General features: G+C 46.2%; 2 protein-coding genes across 2 annotated transcripts; both read right to left on the bottom strand.

Annotated features, from left to right (window-relative positions):
- Nucleotides 1–393: 393 nt before the first annotated feature.
- Nucleotides 394–557, bottom strand: Pmar_PMAR015452 (hypothetical protein; the record flags this gene model as incomplete). Its single annotated transcript, XM_002775178.1, has 1 exon — nucleotides 394–557. A coding segment is annotated over one exon (164 nt), but the record flags the coding sequence as incomplete, so codon positions are not given.
- A 612-nt stretch (nucleotides 558–1,169) lies between these two features.
- On the bottom strand, nucleotides 1,170–15,629 carry Pmar_PMAR015450 (dynein beta chain, ciliary, putative; the record flags this gene model as incomplete). The annotated part of the gene is made up of 47 exons (XM_002775177.1): nucleotides 1,170–1,268; nucleotides 1,321–1,383; nucleotides 1,432–1,597; nucleotides 1,647–1,758; nucleotides 1,818–1,894; nucleotides 1,926–2,080; nucleotides 2,154–2,282; nucleotides 2,334–2,574; nucleotides 2,619–2,733; nucleotides 2,777–2,835; nucleotides 2,889–2,956; nucleotides 3,006–3,185; nucleotides 3,519–3,595; nucleotides 3,642–4,050; nucleotides 4,248–4,495; nucleotides 4,580–4,714; nucleotides 4,763–4,926; nucleotides 5,139–5,954; nucleotides 6,084–6,655; nucleotides 6,705–6,811; nucleotides 7,343–7,530; nucleotides 8,025–8,144; nucleotides 8,198–8,368; nucleotides 8,418–8,521; nucleotides 8,565–8,701; nucleotides 8,776–8,874; nucleotides 8,920–8,997; nucleotides 9,044–9,153; nucleotides 9,261–9,350; nucleotides 9,394–9,470; nucleotides 9,559–9,685; nucleotides 9,743–9,866; nucleotides 10,227–10,346; nucleotides 10,386–10,476; nucleotides 10,519–11,145; nucleotides 11,191–11,339; nucleotides 11,643–11,776; nucleotides 12,120–12,237; nucleotides 12,285–12,396; nucleotides 12,445–12,544; nucleotides 12,728–13,551; nucleotides 13,896–14,294; nucleotides 14,343–14,486; nucleotides 14,661–14,828; nucleotides 14,874–14,920; nucleotides 14,968–15,082; nucleotides 15,132–15,629. The coding sequence occupies 47 exons, from the start codon at nucleotides 15,627–15,629 to the stop codon at nucleotides 1,170–1,172; spliced, it is 9,063 nt and encodes a 3,020-aa protein (XP_002775223.1).
- Between the last annotated feature and the right edge of the window lie 72 nt (nucleotides 15,630–15,701).

Below are 15,701 nucleotides of genomic sequence, written 5' to 3'. Positions count from 1 at the left end.
TTCGCTCAAATCCACAACTTGGGCATGCGGGAAATTAGCAGTCACACATGCCGTCATCCAGTTGGTACGCAAGGACACGAAACGGGAGGATATTCCTGGAGGCTGGGAATAGATGATACGGAGTAGGTCCATCTGCTACAGTCAAGAATCGCAGAGGATCTTCTGGCGCGAGTCGCCAAGTGGAACTCCATTTCGCTGGCACTGAGTGTCGGACGAGGCTCTCGGCTATACCTGTAAGAATTGCGTCTCAGCGCCACGAAATTTTGAGAGATACTAATGAGCTCTGAAGTGAGGGGTGGACGAGTTGATGCAGGGCTCGTACAGAATTGCCGAAGAAGGCGAAGATGCTGATCAACCTGAGAATCTTTAGGTCGACCTAGTAAGATTCAAAACATGTCCGGAACCGTGGTGAATATCTCTGTGGCCAAATATGCATCCGTCTTGACAAACTGTGTCGTCGGGGAATCCGTCGACGCAGGGGATTGCAATGAACTCGACGCCGCATTTCGATGGTGTCCTGCACGGGACTCCCAGAATGCCCAGAGGACCTCGACCTCCTGAAAGAGACGCATCTTGAGGTCGCCCCTCAAAGATACAGTATAGGTTGCCCACCTCATGTAAGGACTTTATATCAATCGATTGTTCTGCGACCTGCCAACCCGCCGATTTCTTCCCAATGGCAGTCGACCTCAACATACGAATTTGTGTGATGACCTAGGAAAGCTAAGATACTCCCGAGCACTCACGCGCACTCACCCTTTCACTGTTGGTAATCTGTACCGCTCTGTCAGCATTAGGGGGCATCTTCAGATCACTGTGGTCGTTCCCAAGGCGTTCCAAATGCGACTTGAATGTACCTACGCGAGTTCGAATCCCACGAATGTCAATTTTAACCCCCTCTTCTACCCAGACTAGTCGTCGCAGGGAGCCGGAACGGTAAAACCTCTCCACCGTTTTCGATCGCCTGATCGATTTCATCTCCACAGCATCCGAATCAATTCGAGCTCGCCTGTCTAGCGAAGATGTCCTTCACATACTGCCGAACCAGCCTCAAGTCGAAATTGTTATCAACCCTACAACCGTAGACCGCGTTCTCCAGGATTCCCCTCAGAGTCTGCCATTCCACTGAGCAGATAAGCCAAAAATCGCAGGTTCGAATCCCAGTAAGATCATCGCGCACCACTGCCATCTTCCTTCACAACTTGCAGTACCGTCTCGCAAGCGCTCTTCAAATCACCTGTGGAGAATTCATAGTCTTTTGTCCACCCCTGAGGAAAGGCACCATCATAGAAAACAACCCAGATATCTCCCCTTACAAACCTGCGGAAGGAAGGAGGCCCTTTCCTGAACTATAGCGTGAAACCATGCACAGAGGAAAAGAATCTGAAACAACCGAGAGTCATCGAGCACGAGGATCTCAGAAGCTCCCACTTGAGATCGCTGGATGTTGCCCGCCTCGAACCACCGAGCGTCCCAACTCTCGCAGATTCGCTTCACATTATCGCGTACCCCCGGAGGAAATTCAAATGCAACCTTCAGAGACGATTCCAATAACATTCGCGGGAAGTCGTCTCGAGGCTCTGTAGTAAGCCAGCATCTGCACGCATACACATAAGATACGCTCGGACATGACCTAGAAGACTGACCTGAAGTTCCTATGAGGATCACCACTGCGGAGCTCAACTTCGATTCTCCCCGCCCAAGCAAGAGCCAAGTGCAGATTCACGATGAGCACCCAATAACCCTCAGCCATCCCTCCTGAGCCACCGAAACACCCAGGTTCGATTCCCAGACCCGGTATGTCAGCTAAGCCTCACGTCTAAGCAGCTCTAAAGCCTCTCCTTCATTGCCACCACCAATCGCCATCGACACCAACTTGTGCCTTCGAAGAGAACTTTTCGCGCGCCCCGGAATTACCACCTCACCCAGTAGCAGCCGCATGCTCCGTCAACTCCCGTGTCGGATCAGCTCCCGGGGTGACGATGAAAAGGACCGGTAGAGCACCTCCTGAATGATGCGGAGCTTCGGAGAGGCTTTGAAGGGATGCGGTGGAAGGAGATACCGAAGATACAGTTAAAACCTAAAATGGCTTATCCAGGAATCGAACTTACACCCTCAGACGGATTAACCACTAGACTATGGCATACACTCACTTCAATGGTGAACCTCGTCAAGGCAGACTCGAGTCGGTCTGGTCGAAGCGCCTGGACGATGAGGACCTTCTGGAATGACGTCAACTTCAATGCAATCGCTTGAGGGAACTTCTCTTCACACGCATCCTCCTACAATCCAACCTATTCCGTATCTTCCCAAGCTCAACCTAGGATACTCACCTGCATCCACTCCTGCCATAAACTCGACTTGTCCATCTCTGCTTTGGCGTTCAAGTCCGGTGAAGCGACAAACAACTTAGCCAATTGGACCTTCCTTTCCACTGGACACCACGCCAGATGCCCTTCTCCCAGCGGAGGAATTCCGTCACGCGCCACAAAATTCCCCATGAACAACTCCCACTCCTCCTCCTTCATCGCTCCCCCTACCACACTTCTCGCCATCATCACCGCAAACATCAGCCTATGAAAATCACCCCTTCATATTTTCGTGGCGTGTGACGCTACCTATCGCGCTTGAACAATGTTCTCCCAACATACTCCAACACCTTTCCTTTCAATCGAGTCGAGATCTCCTCCACGCGGCCTTCCACATCGTCGTCCATCTGGGCCGACTTCGTATCTTACAACTCATCCCGAGCGATCAAAGACCTCCTGGAACTCACCACCCAGAGAAGCCTCGAAAATCTCAATGAACTCATTAAGAGAAAAGCGATACATAGGGCTGCGAAAATATCCAAGGTTCAAGCACCAAAGATACGGAACAGGTCCACCCACCCGATCTTCTTCATATCCGACATGAGCATGAAAAACTCCGACCCTTCCACCGCGATCCGCCGGAAGACCTACAATCCAAACCACACCCCCGGTTCGAAGCCCAGCCAGGGTACTCACCGCCCGTTGCTCATCAATGGCATCCTGCAATCGTGCGCTCTCTTGTAGACTCTCAGCAACGCTTCTCGCACTAGCCCCAGTTCTCCCCAAACTCTCAACCAGCTTCGCATTTTCCAAAATATCCCCTTCTACTATACCCAGCTGTTCCAAGAGTTCATTCTCCAGGTCAGCAAGTCGGGTCTAGCAGAAATAGCGATGCCGTTAACAGTGTTGGACTTTAGATTCGATTCCCTCACCTCAGCTTGGGACTTTCCTCACTACACTGTGAGGACTCGCACGTGATTCAAGGCACAAAAAATGAAATTTTTTGAAAATCTAAAAAACGCGGGTTCACGAAAAAACGCGGGTTCTCGGAGGAATTTCAAGGACCTTGACTATTTTTCAAAGTTCTTTCCTTTTAGAATCTATTCTAAGCCATTTTTGATTTCTCATATTGTAGTGAGGAAAGCCCCGCGCTGAGGTGAGGATACCAAACAAGTATTAAAACACTGATTCCAATCAACCTAACCTCACCTTGAGGCCTGCCTCCTCCGCAAGCAACTCATTCTTCCTTTTCTCAATCTCTGGACGATCATGCTTTAACACTATACCTAAGCATACCACACCTTCGCCACTTCCTGTCCCGACCGTCCTCACCCAGTAGTTGCCGAACCAGCCCTTGTCGAGTTACGCTGAAGTTCACCCCAATCACAAGGCTCCTCATATCAGGAGGAAGTAACTTCAAAATCGCCGGATCCCGACTCGTGAGGAAAATGCAAAAATCTTCAGAATAATCCACACTTCGCTCCGCTAAATACACCACTTTCCTCGAACCAATACAGCGGCAATCCCCTCGCAGAACCGGGAATAAAATTGGATGAATCTTCGCCTCGCTCAAATTCACCAAAATTGTCTTCCCAAATCGCAAAGAAAGTTCAAGTGCGTGCAAGAACCCCAAATTCCCATCATCAACAGCTTCCGTCAAAGCCACTCCGTTTTCTTTTAAATTTCGTTTTAACCAAATTTCCGCTTTTTCTGTCGGATCGGTCACCAAGGGTACAGCAACCTGAGCATAACGTAGCTTAGCAAATGTTGGAATATATGCTCGCTTTCCACAGCTCAAAAGTCACGAACGAATTCGCGTGGAAGTTTTCAGAAACCTATTACAATTTTCTCACAATTTTCATATTCTCACAAACACTGTGTTGATGACAGTATCTGTGCATATTTTCCCACGCTGATTCCTGCCATCTCAAAACCCACTTTATAGTTCTTTAATATCATCATCGCATTCTCCCCGACAACTCGTCGCTTCGAGTCTTGTCCTTTCAACTTCAGCATTTCCCCATCATTCGCCATAAATCCAATAAAAGAAAACCTTTCAATTTGTATCGACTTCGCCGTGAGTTTCGCTTCCCAATCCGAGAGATACTCCCCTCGCTCATCGTCCCCAAGCCCTCCAAGATGGACCGTATACGCAGCTGCGAGCATACTCTCCACCGGTAGGCATTCTGAAGAGAGCCAAAACTGCGTTAAAACGTTCGGGTGAAATTTTCACCAACTACGACCTGAAAATTGCCCAGAGTTCTTCTCACCCGTTTTAACGGTAATTCTATCAGATTCTCCCTCCCATCGCTTCTTCTCGTCCCCCAAACCCTCCAAAAGCCCCACCGCTTTAGCCAGCGTCCCTCTAGCCTGCTCAACTCCGTTACGAAGTGCTTCCGCTTCTCCTGAAGGAAAAAATCTAAAAATTAAAAACAAACAATTTTCTCCCTCACCTGTTCTAGCCGCGAATTCCTTCTGCATTTCTTTCACTTTTGCTGATATCTTTTCCCTTTCCTCTTCGCATTGATGTAACCGCAACCGAGCCGCATGCAGATCCTCCTCAGCTTCGTGCAGTTGTGCTTCCATCGGAGCCACCTTCTCCATCACTCGAGAATATCTACGAGGAAAAATACAATTTTCCTGTTTTTTGGAGCAAAAATTCAATTTTCTCAAAACTCAAGATCCACTCCTCTGATTTCTGCACCATACAAATTTCAACTTTTCTTTTTTTTCCAATTCCCAATAGTAAAAGTACCCAAACATGAATTTTGAGCATTTTTCGGAGCAGTCAAACTTGGAAAAGTGAATAATCTCAAATACATTCCTCACCTAACAATCGCTTTAACCCAGAGCGCCAAGGGTGCCGCAGCCAAACTCGCCCTTCTAATCACTGCATCCTCAAAAGACCTCCCTCTACTTTCCAATAACTTCTCCACCTCCCCCCGCGTTTTCTCCGATACCTTCCTCGCGTCAAAATTCAACACCTTCTGAATCACCCCTGACCCCGACAAGAATTTCCTCATCGCATTCCAACTCTCATCTGCGCTTCCCATTAAAATCAACACCCCATAAAGTACGTCATGTATCGCTTCCGGAGGCATTTTCAACGCTCTAATTTCATTCAAGTTATCCTGTTTGATCGACCCGACCGCCCTGCGCGCTTCCTCCAACACCGGTCGTATTCCCGCCAACTCCTCCTCTATCGTCGCGTGCTTCCTTTTCGAATTCATTTCCTCATTTTTAGTTTTCTCTCCCAAAATCGCCACTTCAGCTTTATACTTCGCAGCTTCCTCCAAGCCTTTCTCAATTCCCTCCAAAGCCTCATTCGCCATTTTTTCTTTCCTCGTCAACTCCTCCCCCTTCACCCGGGCTTCCTTGGTCAATCGATCAACCGTTTGATGCATATCTTTCAATTTCGCCAACCCCCGAGTTAATCTTTCCTTTTCCTTCCCTATTTTCTCCGAATTGTTTTTAAATACAGCCGTCCACAACTTCAACAGCGTCGAGAGATATTTTGGGCAACAGTTCAGCATCTCGTGAATATCAACCGCAACCTCACAAAGTGCCTTGTGATAGGAGACCATAGGCCGCCCGTTCTCCTCCAGAATATTTCTCAGATTTCTCGAAGTTACCACCAAAGACGTCCTGAAAGGAAATGCTTATCAAAATCCCACAAAACTAGGAAAAACCAAATATTAGTATTCTTAAAATTCTCGAAAAAATTTAACAATTTCCGACAGAAACTCGTAATTTCCCGAGAAAAAGAATCCCTACTTGCGGCTCCAACTCGTCCAGTTCCACAACACCATAGACCGCGTGAATAAGCCCGGGTTCATCGACGTAACATTATGGAAATGAGGATGGGTCGGATCCAATGACAATACCAACTTCAAATTCTTCCGCGTGCGTCGAGAAAGATACTCCTGAATGCTCTCGCCCGGGCGCATCTCAATCTGATAATCCTCCTTTATTTGTGAGTACACCATTTCCCTCTCCTCCCCAAAAATCAACTCCTCCGTGTCACCATTCGCCACCAACGAATTCACTACCGCGAAAAATTCCCTACATGGTCCCACAACTTGGTAATCTTCGACAAAAATTATTATTTTCTTTCCCTCCGCTCCGCCCGCTTTTACTACCGCCGTTTTCAAGCCTTTCAAACACGCTCGTTTATCCACTCCGACGGGCGTCAGCGACATCACCTCATATCCCAATGCGTCAGCCATCAGCGATACACTATCTCTTCTACCGCCCCCCGATCGTCCAATCATTAGCACGCATGCACATCCCGATCCCACATCACCACTCCCTAATGCTCGATCAAGACAAGCGAGATTCTCCAACACCTACGACAACGACAACAACAATATCGCCGTCACGCGCCACGAGATTCACCTCTTCCACCAGAGTAATACCCACAGGCCCAACATCTCTTTCGTAGGTCGCAATGCAAGTCGAAATCATATCCTTGTAATCGTCCTTAGACAATCGAGCCAACATGCCTAAACACAAGTAAACCTTCTGATTCATCGTATCGCTGGTTATCACTAAAACCGCGAAAAAAAAGGATGTAAAACAGGAGAACCCTGAGCTGGCAAATCTAACCAAGTACAGCAGCATTATGGTTGAATTGAAAGCCTGAACTTCCAAAAAGACCGGGTAGACCGGTATAACATTTATTTTATTTTATGTATAATACTGAGTACAAAATAATGAATCAAATATATATCTTATTTTCTTTTCGGTTTGCCGCGTTGGTTCTTAATTCTTAGTTTCTTCCTGAAACATTTTATTTCATTAAATGTTAACGAAAAACGTAAAATAATAACCAAATTTTCAAAAATCAACTTGTCGAGAAAACTCATTTGACCCGCGGATGCTGTGAACCTTCAAGTCTATCACCTGGCAGTTCTCCACTAAAAACCACGCACGGCTACGAAAGCAACGAAAAATCAGAATCAGCAAATCTGATGAAAAATATTCCCTACAAAACGCGACTTTCCTCAATCCTAATTCTCCCACTACCCCCTCACCTCGCCCTTCCTCTCCTTTCCTCACCATCGACGACCATTTACCCTCTTCTTTGTAATCAAATGAGAAATCTTCAACCCGAATCAACCCACCCAGGCGTTCCTCCGCAACTTGTCGTAAAATCGCATCGAATTTCGCTCGGTGCTTCGGCCCAACCAACCGGTCGCGAAAAATCCGTCTACTTTCATAACTACAATAAAAACGAAATTTATCTCCCCATATATTCTCACTTTCCAGAAGTTTACATATGAATCCAGGTAGAAATGTACAAAAACCAATCAACAACTATTTCGCAAAATTTCCTTAGAATTTCCATATTGTCACCAACACATCTCGTTGACCATGTACAATAATAAGTTTTCATCGATTTGTTTTTCGTGTCGTTGGAACATACGCTTGCTTTCCTCAGCTGACCTCTAAAGTTTACATGCGAATTCGCATAGAAAAATCGTATAAAAATCAACAATATTTTTCCAAAATTCATATTGTCGCCAACACACTTGATAGTCATGTGCCAATTTTCCCACAATACCAAGTCGCCATTGAAACATTTTTTGTGGCGTTAGAACATATGTTCAGCTTTCTTCTTCTAAGCTCAAAAGTCTTCGTTATGACAAATTCACACACGACTCAGAGGAGGAGTATCTCCTTATTCTCATCGACCATACTCTCCCCCATCACTACCCCCATGCCTCCACCACCACAACCTTCGTCGTCGCATCCTCCCCACAGTCCAGCTCGTATCTCAGCAATCCTTGTAACCACTCACTAACATCTCTAGGATTGAATACATAATGAGTGTACCTGACTTCGTTCCTCCTCCCCAAACCGTCATCGACTACGACTCGGGCAACTACATTTCCGGTCCAAAGTTAATCGAGATCTGCTCATACACGTCAACCATAGCGGTGGTAACAGCAACCATCACTTCACTGTCCTCAACTGATCTCATCAAACTACAAAAAATATTTCTCAAGTCCGCTTGGTTCGGAGGGCTGATCCATGCCTGGCACACCGCTGAGGTGAACCTGAAAATTTCATTCATAAAAAACTTCGCTCCGCTAAGAAAATTTTCACCTTTTCGAGATCGCATGCCTGCCAAGAGCAGTCGAAGGCGCCATAGTGGCGATGAATTGTATTTTCTCCAACGAGGCTTCCTCCAAATCAGCGTCATTAAATGTCTGTAGAAAAATGCACCCACCAGGGATCGAACCCACGACCTACTCCATGAGAAACCATCCCCTGTAACGCCGCCACCAATTGGATCGTACCATAACGATCCGGCTTGGGTAGATTCACATCCTCTATTTGCACTACCACACGCTGGCCTTCTCTCGGCCTATATGCTCTTCCCTTAACACCTACCTTCAAAAACTATTCCATCACGATTTTCCCAGACTATTCACCAAACTGTTGGTTTCCCATTATCACTCACTCGTCCCGACTTGACAAAGATTCTTCAACTTCATCACCACATCCCTAGCCGCCGTCCCGCCACTGCACGCCATTGACACACTCCGGAAATTAATTTCATCTGCGAGAAGTAAATTTCCCTAAACTTCCACGTAAATATTATAACCTCTCAATTCCGACAAAGCATGTCGAATCAACAGCCTTTTCCCCGAGCCCTCAGGACCAGCAAGGATGAAGTGCTTGCCTAAAGTACTCCCAAATTCCTGACCGCGCGCCACGAAATTACCCACCACTGCGCAGTATCGGTTGGAAAAGGTCCAACATCATCATCACTTGTGGTGTTTGGACCAGCGGTATCGTCGTCGTCCATGCAGGAACCTCATCCAACATGCTTTTGTATCTTCCACGTAGTAGTATGAAAAGCACTACAACGTTTTAAGCCGGGTATTCTCGACCAAAACCGTGATTTTTTTCACCCCAACGATTATTCACCCATGCATCATCTACCTTATCAGCCGTCCCTCTTCATCGCCCCACACGCAATTCTGCGGGTCGGCCTCATCCGGGAGGATCTCTTTGGCGCACTCAAAAGCAAACCTGAAAAATTCAATGCCTCCGAACAGCTCCATTCCTGACTAACCTGTAGAGCTGACGCGACTGCTTCGGATTATTGATACAACCTCCAAGTCCACGTACCACAGCCAGCAAGAATGTTTCCTACCAACTAAACCTCTGTCCATATAGCCTCACGGTAGAGCGTTCGACTATTATCCGAGAGATCCACAGTTCAATCCCCAGCACTGACCTTTTTAAGCCCATCTTCAATAGCAGCATCCACGTGACACAGCACATTCCTCACCAAGCCAATCGTAGTAGTTTCAACCCCCACATCCCTTCCCAACGACACATTTTGCTCCACCCATTCGAGACACCTACCAACTACATATCTTGCAATCTTACCAAATCTTGCATTTCCTCAACGCTACTACCTATACAAGATCGACTCGCACCAATCCTGAAGCATCGTAGCCGACACTCCAACCTGTCCCTTCATCCACCTCTCCACTATCGCCTCCACTCGGACTCCCCCACTGGCAGGCAGATACACCATACCTGATAATTTCGTGACGCTATCACACACATCCTCTTGCAACTTGTTGGTGCACTCTAATTTCTCCTCTACGACGACCATTCATACATCTACACTGATAATAATCTACCTAAGCCTTTGTTATCCAAACGGGTATCGACACTGATATGTCAACATACACCCCCCAACCCCGAGACCACCGGTCCTATCCGGAAATTTATTCCCCGTCACTCTGAAAAAAAAGTTCCCTGCTAATTTTTAGTCCGACCAAAAATTTCCAATAGCTTCACCACACCTACAAAAATACCGAAAATGACGAAAAAATGATTATTTGCGTCATGAAATATTTCAACAAATTTATTCCCCGATTCTCCATCACTCACCCAGTCGAGAAACCGTCGCTGGAGATGCGTATGAGAGAGTATCCGTTTCGAATATGAAGTTTACATTATCATTAAATCGTATTCTCTCGCCGTTCGGAAGTGTCAACAGACGATTATCATCTGAGTAAAAAATACACAAACTCGGACTAATTTTCTCACCCAAAACCGAATTCAACGATTCAATCCACTCAGGATCAATATCACCATCACATACAATCCAACACATCGTCTCCAACGGTTCCTTGCTCACCTAAAACCACCGTCACGCGCCACAAAATTACCCCCTTCCCACCCTCCTCGAAGCCGCCGTCAATACCCCATCCTTCCATTCTCGCGTGTCACCATCCATCCTCCCCAACAGATGTCCCTTCGAGATGCTCTTCGGGTTAACAACCTGCACGCGTACGCTCCTCCCACTGCTTCTCCTCAAACCCTCAGCCAAACTCCTCCAAATCACCGTCTTCCCACTCCCACTAGGCCCGACTACGCTCACACCAATTCGCTGCTTACACGCCTCATACAACTGCAAAATCTTGCTCACTTGCTTTTCCTCAACGCTCATCTGCTCCTCCCTAATACCATCTCTCACACACTTCTCAACTTCCCCATGATCGACTTCGGCAGTTTCAACACCGGGGAAAATATCCTTCAAAAGGGCCTCAAACTGAACCGAATCTTCCTCCGACAACTTTGCCAACACACTCGACCGCGTCGCTGTCACCAAAATTTCCTCCTCATTCCTCACCGCTCCCTCACGAGCCAACAGCCTCCCCGCGTGCATCAACACACTCTTCAACGCTCGAAGGCCCCAATCGTAGTGTTGCTGTGATGACAACAACTGCGAGCTCAGCATAAACAGCGATACGACTCTCCCAGATAGCATTTTAGCCGAGCGGAAGCCTTGGGAGAATAAAATAACCTGTGAGGCTGTGGACGACGTCGGTTCGATCCCCAATGAGGTTACCTCCGCAATCATGTCGTTGTCAGGAACCAACATAGCCACCGGTCGGAAGAGCTGTCGGAGGTTGTCCGGTAGTTTCTGCCGCCCCCCATACCCCTTACCCGCAGGGTTCATCGTTACGAAGATACCAGCCTGGTGGTTGACTTGGACATCTAAATTAGGAAGACTAATATAAAAAGGTCAATCGTTTTCCCCAAATTCGTTTTTCACTTTTAACATTTAAGTGGTTGAACCTACGACAGCTGAGAGTAATCACTGCGTGATGTAATCTCATTCGATCAGATGTTTCCACCCGTCTCCCATACCAATACGAATAACCACAAGATTCCCCTGATTACCAAACCGTGGAAATTTAAATATTCCAAAGGGCTGAGCCGAGAATCGAACCCGGGACCTCGCGCACCCGAAGCGCGAATCATACCACTAGACCACACAGCCGATGATGAATAACTCACTCATGCCAAGCAGGTCCACCATAGGCAACTTCCCCTTTATAGCGGACTGTATAACTTCTATCTGTTGAGATATCGTCGACATCTGCTCTTCCAACAATCTATTAAACTCATCAAAGCATCCCCACGCCCCACATCTAAAACCAAGAGATGTCCCTCAAGCCTCGAGAAACACACGAGCAGTATGGACGCCACAAGAGCACCATATCGTCATAATACTTGTGTCAGAGCACATGTAATTTTCAATTGTGTAAATATTCAATTTACACAATTGCAATTTTTTATGGTAATCTACATATCATCATAATAATCGAATAATAGAATATCAACGATTAATGAGAGTGTTATGAAGCTCACTAGTCACACCATATTTCCGCGATGTTATGTCGGACAAATTTCCGCCATAACAAACGATCTATACATTATCGTCATAATAGCGACGACCATTCTAGCGGAGCGAAGTTTTTTCCCATCCATTACCTCACCAACCCGATAAATATTCTCCCCATACTTTTATAGTCAATTCCTTCATCACAATTAAATACCAAAACTTGCCGACCCAACCAGCCTCCAAGCGCCTTCACCGATTCAGTCTTCCCTGCTCACACCCAAAGATACTCTACGCACAGCGAAGATTTTCCCTACCAGTCCCCGCAGGTCCATAAGGATTCCCTCCATGGCCCAGATGCAAGCCGTGCATCAACGTCATAAAGCACTTGTCAGTCAGGGGCGTGTGCACCAATTTCGGAATATTTCCCTGCGGAAAATCGGGAAAATATGGGGAAAAATCCAAAAATTTTCCTACTTGATATTCAAAGGAGTATTCCTGACGACATGCAAGCATCTTCACATAAACGTCCCCTCCTCTTCCACCCTGGGTTGAATAGAATCTTAGCTGCTTGAACCTGATCACAACTAGCAACTACTTCACCACAATTTTCCATTTTTTCGGAGACAAATTTTCTCCAGAGCAAAGGAAACTCAATTACTCACAATTTCGACTTTCCTCAGAAGAAAATTTTGTCCAGAAGTTTCGAAAGGCCCAGGAAAAAATTTCCGGGATTTTTCCGTAAAAATACTTTTCCTACCATCCCCAATCCTCCTTATCACCAACCCTCTTCTCCACCAACTCCTCCACAACCGCCGCATTATGAATAATATCCATAATCACATTTTCCAGCTTCGCTCCGCTAAGATCGTCTGCATCTTTTTGCATTTTCGTCAGCTCCCCCAGTCGCCCCATCAACTTCTGATGAATATCTTTGATCGATTCCGCCCTCTCAAACGACTCCTCAATTTCCTTCGTAAATTTTATCGCGCCCTCAAGGGACAAAATTTGGCCCGGAAAATCAGAAAATTTTCCATTTTTTCCACACCGCATTACCAATTTTTTCAGCGTTTCTACCATCCCCCGGTCCAATTCTTTCAGCCAATCCTCAATCGATCGCGTGATCGATATCGACTCCTCCAAATTCACCACCTCCCCCATAACACTGACCATCGCAGTTATTCTCTTTTCCTCCCCAATTTCAACCCGATGAACTCCACCGAATAAATTCCTTAAATGTGTTTGAACAACCTCAACCTCTTCACTGCGCCCTAAAATTTCAAGCAGATCTTCATCACCAATAAAATACAATCTCGGACAGGCCACCCTTTTCTGTTCGAGATACTCAATCAGATTCTTCTGGCACCTCCCAAGCTGTTCCATCATCGCCGTCAACTCCGACAATTTCGTCTTTTCACGATATTCTACCACCAAACTATTCACCGGGCGCGCGCTCTTTCCACCACCATATGTCGAATTCACAAATTTTCGAAAGTCTCTGTCAACCCTCGAAAATCGTTCGCTCTCCGACGGCAAAGCTCCACGACCGAGAACCGGTTCCAAGTAGATCCACTTTCGCTGAACCTACAACCACTCAAATGTGACGAAAATATGGTATTGAATATATGGGACGGGAATATATGCACATGGTCAACTACAGAAGTTTGTAAATTCTGAGGAAACTGGGAAATTAATCAACTACATGTACCATCTCTCTGTTTACTTGTTTGAATGGTCAAGGCTGCTTTTGACGAGCGTTTCACTCCTATACTGTCGGACTTCGTGTATAATTCTGTTTCCAAAAAAACTATGTGCTGTTAAAAATATGTAAATTCTCAGGTGGATTACGAAACTTATGAGCTCAGTCGAGGAAACCCAACACATACTCTCACACTGATCATACCATATTTCATCAGCCCCTTACCCACCTTATTAAAAACATGCAAAATCTCATCCAGCGCATTCAATTTCTCCTCCACCCTTTCCGCCTGATCTCTAAACGGTCCGAAAAATTTCGAATCTTTCAGGGAAGCGCACAAACTCTGCTGCTCACTAAGTCCACTTAACAATTCTTGCCATTCTCCAATAATGAAAATACTCTCACCATCGCAAGTCCGATACTCAGACACTTCAAGTGGGGTCGCCTCAAACCACGAGGTCAGCTCGGAGATCGCCTCCCTCAGAGTGATCTCACCAACCGCGCGCGCCGCCAAATTCCTAATCGCCGATTCGTTTTCCAAAATACTTCTGCAATTCCCAATTATCGCTGAAACCATCAAATTCTCTAATTTCGTATCCCTCGGCAATCCAATGAGAGAAAAAAGTATCTGCAACTTCAATATACCAAATCGATCACGCGATCGATTTCGTCCCACTTTCCAGTGCTCTTTCTCAAACGCCTCTCCTCCCATACAGGCCTTTATAACGGGATAAGCCTCCTCGAGCTCTCCAAAATACTTCATCAACAACAACTCCACCGAAGTGGATCGATCACCCGACGACCACGCCGACGATTTAGTCTAAATACACGACGGAAAAAATTACCCACTTTAACCGTGTAAGAAAACGGAGCCAGAAAAATGGATTATTACAAAATTCCGCATATCAAGAAATAAATGCAAATTCCTCAGCGTTAGTGAAAAACCCTCAGAAAATTCGAAAATTCCCGAAATTTTTCTCGGAAAATTTCTCACTTTTCCCCGCCATTTGTCAATCAACTCCCCAAGTCTTATAATCCTCGGACGAAAATCAAGCCATAGTTCTCCACCCAAACCGTGTAAAATCGTCCGGAACTCGGAGAAATTTTCCCACGATAAAACAGCCTTGGATATCTCTCGTTCAAGAGAATCATACACCTCAACCTGACAACAGAATTATCAAAATCGTCACGCGCCACGAAATTCTACTTCTGGCAGAGGCATACCAAACTCCTCGCAATCATTTCGAAGAGTATCTGCTCGCCATAATACACAACCGTTCACAAACCCGCCCACACCTCACCCGCAAAGGTTCGAATCTCGGCAAAGTCATTTTGCCATTCTCCCATTTGTTTTTCCGCCGCAACAACACTCTCCCCAAACGGTGAATCTTCCACTGCTACTACCGGTTTCAACGCCTACACCCACACACACAAAATTCCCATCTCCCACCACCCTTGATATCACCTTCCATCTCGATGCGTATCTCTCAGCCATTTCTTCCAATTCATCAATTCTTCCGCCCATCCGCTGCTTTAACTTCTCTCGAGAATCCTCTACGATAGATCCAAGACCCTCTACTTTAACCGTCACCGCGCCACATAATTCTCGCAGCCTTTCAAGACCTACTACCACTCCCCCGCCTGTCGACTCGATCAAGACCGCCCTCTCGCTCAAACCGTCCAAATGTTTTCTTATACTCGGTAATTCTTCGGACAGCTTCCCAACCTCATTTTCACATTCTGCGATTTCTCTAAAACTCTCCGGAACAGCAGATAGTTTTTCAAGAGATGATTCAAGTCGCTCCGAAATCGATTTAATTTCCTCATTAACTCTCCGCTTCAGAGATATCACCAACTCCAACGAGAATCTAAGGTCCACGACAATAAGATTCAAAATAGGCCCAAAACCATACCGTTCGATTTGCTCCTCCACCACGGCTTTCAATATCACCAGATGTACCATAAAACAATCAACTCTCACAAAATCCGGTATTCTCTCCAACTCTCGTTTTTTCCGCCTCATTTGCTTCAAATT

This window comes from Perkinsus marinus (genome assembly GCF_000006405.1).
Source record: "Perkinsus marinus ATCC 50983 genomic scaffold scf_1104296956402, whole genome shotgun sequence".
NCBI classification, from domain to species: domain Eukaryota; phylum Perkinsozoa; order Perkinsida; family Perkinsidae; genus Perkinsus; species Perkinsus marinus.
Note: the sequence above shows the minus strand (reverse complement) of the source record. Positions and strands in the feature narration are given on the sequence as shown.